General features: G+C 43.8%; 1 protein-coding gene across 1 annotated transcript in view; it reads right to left on the reverse strand.

Annotated features, from left to right (window-relative positions):
- The window catches only part of ZC2HC1A (zinc finger C2HC-type containing 1A), a 36,158-nt gene extending 26,183 nt beyond the window's left edge, over positions 1–9,975 (reverse strand). Inside the window, exon 1 of the mRNA XM_028736641.2 lies at positions 9,823–9,975. Coding sequence (XP_028592474.2) covers positions 9,823–9,838 — 16 coding nt within the window. The 5' untranslated portion in view covers positions 9,839–9,975. The remainder of the gene's footprint in view (positions 1–9,822) is intronic.
- Between the last annotated feature and the right edge of the window lie 1,500 nt (positions 9,976–11,475).

The following is an 11,475-nucleotide window of genomic DNA, read 5'->3' on the forward strand; positions in this document are numbered from 1 at the left end:
GTGATTTTTTCGGGGGCGGCGGCATAGGGGTACGCATACCCCTAAACATTTTGTGAATCTAATGGGAGAAGAAACTAAAAAAATTAAAATTTTAAGTTTCTTCTCTAGCACAGTGAATCATCAGTTCCGTTGCTACCCCCAATGGCGGCCTCGTTTCCTGAGTCTCAGACAGAATGAGAGTACCCCTCAACATTTTTTAGGGGGGGAAAGCACTGTATTTATGTATATGTCAAGCATGCATACCAATTACAATACAGTATATGGATTGGACTCCAATTCAACACTTCAGAAAAACGCTGGTTAGTGGTCCTGTGTTCCCTGCTGTAGTTTGCTCTGAATGTAGTTGTTGTATGCTAAATAAGTTCAAAAGACAAAGTAAAAATATCTTAAATAAATAAAGACTGGAGATGCAATGTACTAGAAGGCAAAGTTGAAGGTCAGAAACTGAGAAAGCTTTGAATAGATGGTCACTTTAAAAAAACCCAGGCCAATTCCATAGCATCCTTAAACGACTGTGACATTTAACAAGTACAGTAGTGACCTAGTTACAGATAGGTAGCTGTGTTGGTCTGCCATAGTCAAAACAAAAAAAATTCCTTCCAGTAGCACCTTAAAGACCAACTAAGTTAGTTCTTGGTATGAGCTTTCGTGTGCATGCACACTTCTTCAGATACAGACACTTCTTCAGATACTTCAGTATCTGAAGAAGTGTGCATGCACACGAAAGCTCATACCAAGAACTAACTTAGTTGGTCTTTAAGGTGCTACTGCAAGGAATTTTTTTAGTAGTGACCTAGATAGCAAGGAAAACCAGGCAGAAAAAAGAAGTACAGTGGTATTGTAACTTTCATAATTATGCAGAATGTATCTTTATTTAACTTTCACAATTGAGGAAACCAGTGTTAAAAAATGAGATGTGAAAGCTAGGAGCTAAATGGCACCTTAAACCTATGTTATGCGCGCAACAACGGAATGTCTAGGTGTGCTTTTTTAATACCAATACAAAGCTGAAAATGAATGAATTGCAGCTAAAATATTATGTTCATTTTTCACATGCTCTAGTCCTTCCTCTGCCCAACCCCCTAAAATTATTAAGAGGGTATCTTCTCCAGTCTTCAGAGAGTAGCTGGGAAGCATAAAAAGGTCTTCCTTTCCCTCCATTCCAGTTTTAATCTGAAATCTTAGGCGCAGCACTGCGCCCAGAGCTCAGAAACTGCTTGCGCTAATGAAATTCCCAGTCGCAAAATGCTCCTAGAACAATGAGAGTTTTGAACACTGGAGCAAAGAGATGCATTTTCTATTGCCCCTGAATAACAATTTGTACTTACTGCAATTTCTTCTTTTACAGAATTATTAAAAATAAAGAGCTTGGAGGTTTTATTTATAATTAAATAGAACACAAATACAGCTGAATAGATAAAAACACACATGAAAGAAGTCCTGTTCTTTGCACCTGGTTGCATCAAGTGGAGACATCTAGTCTGGACCACATGATGCCCTCCATCTGCTCTTGAATTACCACTCCCAGCATGGCCAATGGTTAGGGCTCATGGGAACTGTAGTTCAGGGACTCAGCCATACAGCCGCAAATAAAACATTTTAAGTGTGTTGTAAAGTGCAATACACAAATGTGACACTAATGGCGATGGTGAGCAAAGGAAAATTTAATATATTTTTCAAAACTTTTTTTAAAACACATTTTCACAGCGTTTTTTATATGTGTGTAGATTCCACCCAACAATGCCTAGAGGCCATTGGGTACCATGTTCTTGATGGAAAGTTGCTTTGTTAATTTTAAAACATAAAATATATTGTGTATAACCTGGTTTGATCACCATTTTGTGCCATAAATTCCTCATATTATTTTTGCTTTCTCACACACTGCAATGACTTATCAGCTACCCTGATAAATCAGTTTTAGTCATCTTACTCCAATGAACACTTACGTAAATAAAAGGGGGGAGGGACATTGGGGAAACCTATATAGTGGAACCTCAGGTTGCGGACATAATCCGTGATGGAGGCATGTCTGCAACCCACAGCATTCACATCCTGAAGCGCCGCGTCTGTGTGATCTGGCGTTTCTGCGCATAGCACGATTTAGCACTTCTGCGCATGCGGCGAAACCCTGAAGGAATCTGTTCTGGTACTTCCGGGTTTCCCACGATCCGCAGCCTGAAAATACGTAACGTGAAGCATCCATAACATTAGGTATGACTGTACAAGACCTTACCACCCAGTGTTTAATTCCCCATGGTTAATTAGTCCATTCTACATAGACATATATTAAAGAACTGGCATTTTTTAAAATAAAAAAAACGTTTGAAGCAATATTGAAGCAACATGCCTAATAAGCTCTTCATACAATCAACACCAAGAATCTGCACAAATCTCATATTAAGATAAGCTTTACATTTCAACATGCATGAATACCCTACAGAGTAGCAAGTCTCTAAGGAGAAAAATAAAATGAGATAAATCATTAAAACAGTAATGATCTATGGCAAAACTGCTTAACGGATTACTGCAGAAAGCACTAGTCCAATTACCTGCATTTCTTCAACAGGATTAAATTTTCTTCTGTTGTGCTACCATCTTTTTAAGATTAGTTGTATTTCTAGTTATCAAGAGGCCCTGCTTGAGTTCGCAACCTAAGTGTTATCCAGCTGGCAAGTCCCACAAGTTTTTTTTAAAACTAAGAAATTTGACACATTCCATAAATAGCCTATTATAATTTCATTCCCAGAAAACTTCAGCACCAATTTTTTAAGCAAAAGTACTTAAAGACTGTTCTCTAATCCTAGATTCGCAGACAGTGGTCAATAAAGGCTGAAAGAATGAGGAATAGCAGAATCCCTTCTCTAACATTAGCTACTGGTGAATAATTTTCTAGGGCACAATATGAAGCAGAAGATCCATGCTCCATCAGTCAGAGCGGTCAACGCTAGACTAGCCAGAACAATTATATTCATCACTACAGATTAAGTACTTTGTCTCTTAAAGCACTTACTGGGCCGCCTGCTTCCTGTCCACGCCATCCCATTTTGTCCAATGTTACCCAGTCTCCTTTTCTCATGTCCCCGTCTTTCCTATCACATATTGGCTGAATAGCCAGCACATGTGTGGTTTGAGTGTTTTAGTTGTCTGAACATTTTTTTTAAGCAGCGTAACTCTGGCAAAGAAGCTCAACCCCTAAGAGTGCATCACCGCAGCACAGATCATCATGAGTAGGAGCAACCAAGTCAAGAAAGAGAAAAGGTGGGCATCTGTGAGAAGCTCATTGTAGAATACTGAGCTGTACTCCTAGAAGATTGCCAAGATACAACTCCTGTATGATGCCCCTTGTAGCTTGCTATTGCCAACTATTACTTGTTGGATTTGCTGCTAGATGTCTTATTATCTACTTTAAGGGTAGTGTTATTACTACTACAGTGGTACCTCGGGTTACATACGCTTCAGGTTACATACACTTCAGGTTACAGACTCTCCTAACCCAGAAATATTACCTCAGGTTAAGAACTTTGCTTCAGGATGAGAACAGAAATCGTGCAGCTGCGGTGCGGCAGCAGCAGGAGGCCCCATTAGCTAAAGTGGTGCTTCAGGTTAAGAACAGTTTCAGGTTAAGAATGGACCTCCGGAACGAATTAAGTACCGTATTTTTCGCTCTATAACACGCAGTTTTTTCCTCCTGGAAAGTGAGGGGAAATGTCTGTGCGTGTTATGGAGCGAATGCCTACAGATGGCAGGGGAATCCGCTGCAGTTGTGAGCAGTCCGTGGCTCTCTTTCAAACTGCAAAGCGGGTGTAAGCGGCTCCTGTCAGCGAGCGGAGCCGGGGAGGAGGGAGAGAAGCAGATCGGGGTTGGTTGCTTTAAAACAGCCCCGTGCTCTATGTCCCTCTCTCTTCTCCAGTGAGCTGCTAAGTAGCAGCAAAGCTTTTCAGCCAGCCTAGCCGGGAGGAGGGAGAGAAGCAGATCGGGGTTGGTTGCTTTAAAACAGCCCCGTGCTCTATGTCCCTCTCTCTTCTCCAGTGAGCTGCTAAGTAGCAGCAAAGCTTTTCAGCCAGCCTAGCCGGGAGGAGGGAGAGAAGCAGATCGGGGTTGGTTGCTTTAAAACAGCCCCGTGCTCTATGTCCCTCTCTCTTCTCCAGTGAGCTGCTAAGTAGCAGCAAAGCTTTTCAGCCAGCCTAGCCGGGAGGAGGGAGAGAAGCAGATCGGGGCTGGTTGCTTTAAAACAGCCCCGTGCTCTATGTCCCTGCCTGCAGTTTTTTGCTGTCCGATTTTGGATCAGCCACTTTAGGGGCTGTGTGTGTGTGTGTGTGTGTGCTTGAGCTATTGTTCTCCTCCTCCTCCTTCCTGTTCACTCTCACAGCGCCCCAGCGCTCTCCTGCGACTTTAGGATTGATACTCTGTGTGTCTGTGTGTGTGTGAGGCATCGTTCTCCTCTTGCTTCCCGTTCACTCTCCCAGTGCCCCTGCCTCTCCTGGATTGATACTGTGTGTGTGTGAGAGAGGGGGGGATTGTTCTCCTTCTCTTGCTTCCCACTCCCAGCGCCCCTGCCTCTCCTGCGACTTTAGGATTGATACTCTGTGTGTCTGTGTGTGTGAGAGGGATTGTTCTCCTCCTCCTGCTTCCTGTTCACTCCCCCAGCGCCCCTGCGACTTTAGGGCGACTTTAGCATGGATCCACATGGATCCTCAGGATTTTTGCATTGGGCTACCCCAAACTCACCGTCAGATCACATGTCTGTGGCCACAGCATGAACCACAAAAATCATACATCCACTGTTTTGTTTAGAATATTTTTTTCTTGTTTTCCTCCTCTAAAAACTACGTGCGTGTTATGGTCTGGTGCGTGTTATAGAGCGAAAAATACGGTACTTAACCCGAGGTACCACTGTACTGCAGGGTAGCAGCCAATGCTCTGGTGTGACAGAACCATGTGGCTTTACTTTCCAAGTGTTGCCCCTGTCCTTTCTCATGCCCTTCTCTTAACCTGTGTTTAAGTGCATTGAGTAGCTGTATGGCGTGATGGTGGTTAGTCATGCTGCTGACACTTTTCTGTATAATAATGACGTGTGGTCTGTATTTAAAACTGACTAGTATAGGTGGCCAGGATAACAATGGAGTGTGCACACATCACTTTACATCAGTGCAACAAAGCGTTCCGGGAGCCTGTAATGAAGCCACAATGCTAACATCACTACAGCCACATCTCCAATACAGCTCCATGTAAATCTTGCAATAACTTACTTTATTGCAACAGCTACTTGGAACATAAACATAGCTGCCTTATCTTCAATCAGGTCACTGGACCATATAGCTCAGAACTGTTTACACTGACTAGAAGCAACTATTTGGGGTTTCAAAGAGGAAACATTCCCACCCCTACCTGGATAATGAATTTTGGACTTTCTAAATGCAAAGCAGACACTCTGCAACCCTTTACTGTAGCTGCACACTTCAATCCTTAGTTTTCTGCAACAACCCACTACAGAAACACTAAAAGTATATTGCTACAAAAATGTGCTTATCGACAATGTGAAGCAAAGGACTATTTATGGCCTCCTTGACAGGGGGACACCCTTAGCTAAACTTTAGCAATGTGGTTGTGGCAGCAATAAACTGAAGTTTTACATTAACGTTCTTAAAGAGATAGGAGTGCAGTGTTTCATTAAATCATGAGTATTTTGACTCATTAAGACGGCTCCCCTGATTTACACATATACACATAATACATACATCTTAGCCATGGGGGCAGGAATCATCGAATATAATCAGGCTTTTCTCTCTCTCTCTCTCATGCTGAAGTTAAGGTGGTGTTGCTGCAAAAGTCGCATACATCACCTAAAAGCCAAGACCAGATGACTCTTGGGAGGAAACTGATTTTCTAGATCCATTTCCATTGGGGTTTAGCCCTGGTTTTGACACAGAACTGCTTTGGTCACCCTGTATGACCTCTGTTGGAAGACAGAGTAATTGTGCCCCTGTTAATCTCCTTGACCTCAACCACGTTATCCTTCTGGAGTGGCTGTCTGAGTTAGGAGGGGTTGGCACTGCTTTGCGGTGGTTCCAGTCCTACTTGGATGGTCGTTTCTAGAGGGCGATACATGAAACCACTGAGTTTTGGAGTACTTTGTCAGCATTATGCTGATGGCACACTTCTCCTTTACATCTGCAGGTGTAGCAGCAGATCTGCTGGATCGTTCTTGCCTCAGTAATGGACTGGAGAGCCAATAAACTGAAGCTCAATCCAGGTTAGACTAAGGCATAGATAGGATGGATGAGAGGTTTCCTGAACATATAACACCAATCTGAGTCTGACTTGCACTGGCTGCCAATTAGTTTGTGGGCCCAATTCAAAGTTCTGGTTTTTACATATAAACTTAAAAGGCTCAGGGGTGTAATACCTGAAGGGCCGCCTCTCCCCATATGAATCAACCCAGACCGTGATCATCATCTGAGGCCCTCCTTTGTGTGCCGCCTCCACAAGAGGTCCAGAGGGTTGCTCCTCATTTGTAGAATATTCTCCCCCGGAAGGCTCACCTGGAGCCATCATTATTTACCTTTAAGCACCAGGCAAAAACTTCCCTCTATAACCAGGCCTTTGGCTTTTAATTATTTGTGGCATTTTCGAAGTGGATAGGATTTTTTTTTTTAATGTATTTCTTTTTCCTATTGGTTTTAATGTATCTATGTGACGTTTATTGTCTGTCTGCTTAGTTGTAAGTCCCTTTGGGTTTCCTGAGAACTACAAAATGACTGACAAATTTAATAAACAAAAAGAAGAAAGGAAGTATTTTTATTTGGAATCATTGCTTTATTGAGCTTTATATTTCAGTAGAATTGAAAGGATGAAAACTCACAATTAACCTACAATTTATTTTTTTTAGCTGAGCGACAGCCACGAAAAGATGTAGGGGGTTGTTTGAAAATGCCAAAACATTTCCTTTTCTGAAGGGTATGTACACATATGCCTAGAACTAAAATTTCTAATAATAGCAGTACTGCATTCTTTCACATGAAAGAGAAAACTATCCCCCACTAGAGAGGCCACGGTTTCAATGCCCCTGAAGAGGCTGTGCCACTCTTTTGCCCCCTTTCACCACCCCTAAATCTCAATAGAGGCCACTAGAGTGAAAGTAGGTAATGTAGGAGACCATTAGTTATGCTACTACAAAATGTGCTGTGATTTGCATGGCTTAAGTTATTTTATTTTATCATGTTAGGTCTGCAACTATTGCCTTAGTTGTACATCTAAACTGTTTTAACTATGGTAATCTGATTAGCCCAGCATATAGCCCAGCACTCTGTCTTCCCTATTGGCTAACCCATGTCTATGGGATGTTTGCAAGCAGAACCTGCATGCAGCAGTGTATACACCCTAAATGTAAAATGAAGACCTGCATAAGCCAATAATTCTGGAACATCTTGCTTTTAACAAGAAGTAGGCATATACAAAAATCCTCTTCTCATGTTTTCAGACATTAAGATGCAGAAGTGCTCCTGCAAGTAGCTTCAAGACAATAACTAGAATCCTTCAGTTACAGATAGGTAGCCGTGTTGGTCTGCCATAGTCAAAACAAAAAAAATTCCTTCCAGTAGCACCTTAAAGACAAACTAAGTTAGTTCTTGGTATGAGCTTTCGTGTGCATGCACACTTCTTCAGATACACCACTTCTTCAGGTGTGAAGAAGTGGTGTATCTGAAGAAGTGTGCATGCACACTTCTTCAGGTGTGAAGAAGTGGTGTATCTGAAGAAGTGTGCATGCACACGAAAGCTCATACCAAGAACTAACTTAGTTTGTCTTTAAGGTGCTACTGGAAGGAATTTTTTTTGTTTAGAATCCTTCAGTGAGCATCAGTTTTAATGGGATTTAAGCAGAGGAAGGCAGTCCAAGTGGGAAATTGTCTTAAAGGGCTACCATTTTCAATTCTTTACTGAGGTCAGATTGTTTAGTTCTAGTTATTTGAATGTTTTTCTTAGTAAAACATCACCTCCTCTTCCACAGTGCATGTAAGTGTGAAAGATTAATGTCGGAAGAACACTTCTACAGTGCAATTGCTAGAATTGCGAAATAAATAAACAGATGACAAACCGCCCAAAATAATGCTGTCATCACCCTCAGAATGTCAGCTGTCCACAGCAAAAATAAATGAGTATATTGTTGGCTAAATGTGACAAGAATGCTGAGTAGCTAAGTAGAGGGAACTACTATACATGTAACATTTTAAAACAAACGATATATTAAAGGCTTAGGAAAGCAATGAATGCTCAGCTTGCACAGCCAAAACTAGCCATACAAGGTCATTGCTCAGGAATGAGAAAACATGGGCATGCCAGGAGAACTCAGCCAAACACTACTTCACCACGGGGGAGATATGCTAAGCCAGCAAAGGACTCATTCCCAGTCTAAAAGGTTTTAGGCCTTTCCGCACAAATGGCACTGAAATCATCTTTCCACCCACCCAGCTTCCCCTCTTGCATTTCCCACTGCTGCAACAGAAATATAAAACTTTCACCAAGTATATACCTGCATTAAAAATGGTTCTCTCAAGTTTCCTGTGCCAATATCCTCCATGTGATGCGTTCCATGCCACAAGCAATCCCTCCCAATGCTCCTGAAAGCACCCTTCCCTCCCCCTCTTGTCTTGCACTGATTTTTTTTTAAAAAGCATGTAAAGACCTCATCATCCCCACCTTCAAAGAAACAAGATTCACCAAAACAGTTATGCAGTAAGGAAGATAACATTGAGAAGCTCGGACCTTAAAACTTGTCAGTTTTAGATAGGAAGAGTCACTGCTGCTGTCACTCTTTTATATTATTACTGTTGTTCAGTGATTTTCTTTCTGGGGCGATGCACACCCCTAAACATTTTGTGAATCTAAGTTTGGCCTCATTGAGGGGCAGTGTTTCAAGATGAGTAGGAAAATGAGAGTACCCCTGAACATTTTTGGGAGGGGGGAGGGGGGACACTGCTGTTGTTGCTGCTGTTATCATTATTATTATTAATGGTTTCAGTAGCCTGCCAAGCAAATCCCTGAGAACCTAAGGGCGGCCTGCCTGGGACTAACCACCCACTGGACCCTTCAAGTCAGCCTAGCTTCACAGAATAACAAGCCCATCCCTGCCTTCCTCCCTGTCTGAGGAGCAGATCTTGCCCAGGACCGGATTTAGGTCTGATGAGGCCCTAAGCTACTGAAGGTAATGGGACCCTTTACATGTCCAGCTGTCCTTTGTCAACAAATTGTCGCTGTTTTTTGTGTTGAATATATGCTATATGGTCATTTATGGAGACCTAATAGGTCCACACACAACACTGTTGCGGTATGTAGGTTTTATTTTATTTATTTATTATCTTCTATTTTGGAAATGTACATCCAGGGTTTTTTTCCCTTTTTTTTGGGGGGGGGGACCCCGGGGCCCTAAACTATAGCTTGTTTAGCTTATACGTAAATCTGGCACTGGCCTTGCCCCTTGGCGACGAGTTCTGCAAACAGGGAAAGGAAGGGCTGGGCAAGGGAGGAGCAGCAGCAGCAGCACACCAAACGGCTAAGGCGAAGGGCGAGGTGGAGGCGCTTTACGCAGGCGGCTTGCGCCCACCTCCCCGGCCCATTCTCGGGGGTCGGCGAAGGACCTTCTCCCGCCGCCTTCCCGGAGGAGGCCACCATTTCTTGCCTCCCTCCGGCACCTCCCTTCTTCCCAGCTCCGGAGAAACACACAAAGGCTCGGCCCTCCTCTCTCTCGCGCGCGCAGCGGCTGCAGCCTTTTCCTCAGCGGAGAAGGCCTCCTCCCCGGGCCTTCTCCTCGCATCCCTCCCTTACCGTCCAGCTCTTCCATGGCGCCGCCGCCCCTTCAGGCTCTAGCTCCCCGCCGCTGCCGCGAGTGTGGCCGCTGCTGTAGCAACCCGGCCGCCTCCCCGGCGCCAGCATCCCCCGCGCCCATTGGCTTCCCGGCGCAAGGCGGGGTGGGGAGGTGGGCGGCGCGGCGCGCGCAGTGCGCATGGGATGGGCCGCCTTTGGAGACGCCTTGGGTTTTTCTTCCAAGGTCGCCCGGGTGTGATTTTCACAGCACGGTCCAGCCCGTGGGCGTTTGGGCGGCGACCTCCCGCCACGATTATTTCTCAACGTTTTTCGGTAGCCTGAGGCCTCTCTCTCTCTCTCTCTCTCTCTCTCTCTCTCTCACGCAGACATAATAACATGGGGGAAAAGAAGTCGCCTTTTCCCCCCCACCCCGTGTCTTTTGCATCAGCGTGACGAGCAGAAATGCAAGGAATGTTCCGCAGGAATATCTTGCACTCTGCAAGGGGTGATTCGCGTAGGGGCGTGTGCGGAGGGCATGAGGAAAAGTGTGAGGTTTTCCCCACCCACGCCGGCAGGCTAAAGGGACAGCAGCAGCATCGTGGAGAAAAGAAATAACAATCACAGCTTTTTGCTGGCGTGCACCTGTTGAGTTAACTAGTGCAGTGCATGGCTGTTAAAAGGAGATTTGCGGGGGGGGGGGGGGAATCGGATGCAAGAAAAAAGCGGGGGTTCTTGTGCATATTTAATAGTTATATAGAAGAGGGAATTTCAGCAGGTGTTGCTTACAGGCTATGACAATGTCTCTTTGCTTTCTCTGATGGAGAGAGGTGTGTGGACTTTGTGTGGTTCAAAAGTTGTCTAATGTACAAGGTAACAAGGCACATCCAGTGCATCGCACCCTTTTGTATCTGTCTCTGCTTGCTGCTGGCATGTGGCCCCACAATATTTCCTGCAATTGAATGTGGATGCCTTGAAAATGGTTTTCCACCCCTCTGCAGCAATAGCGAAATAATCATTACAAGTCTTCAAGGTTTTAAGCAGTGCTTTTTTTTCTGGGGGAATGCAGGGGTACACATACTCCTAAACATTTTGTGAATCTTTGTACTTTTGTCCATTTACTGTATTTATTATTTCCGATTTGAACTACAAAATGGTGATTTTCTTGAGTCAAAATAAGAGTACCCTTAAACATTTTTTTAAAGAAAAAAACTGGTTTTAGGATTTTCTGTGTGTAGTGTTGTAGGATAAACTTCGTCATGGCCTTGCATATCTTTCAGAGATGAGGCCAAGAACACTTGGTTTTACTTTTAAAAAGCAAAGAGGCTGATAGAAATCTAGTAGGCAAACCAGAATGTCAAATGCTACTTCTAGTTGGATACACACTGTACTGTACATTCAAAGCTCATCTGAAGCACAGAGTTTCCTCAAAGCATTCTGGGCACTGTAGTTTGCTAAGGGTTGCTGGAAATAGTAACTCCTTGAGGGATAGATTACAGTGCCCAGAATTTGTTGAGAGAAATAATGTTTTTCCCCTCCCTCCAAAAATTGTAGTGTGTACACTGCTGGCGTGCTCCATCTGAGATGGTTTGTTGTGAAGAGGAATAATGAAGTGTTTTCATACATGAAGCTTACATTCATTTTTCATTAAGCATATGAAACATCCCCACTATCGCC

The sequence above is a fragment of the Podarcis muralis genome, chromosome 8 (genome assembly GCF_964188315.1).
Source record: "Podarcis muralis chromosome 8, rPodMur119.hap1.1, whole genome shotgun sequence".
In the NCBI taxonomy this organism is placed as follows: domain Eukaryota; kingdom Metazoa; phylum Chordata; class Lepidosauria; order Squamata; family Lacertidae; genus Podarcis; species Podarcis muralis.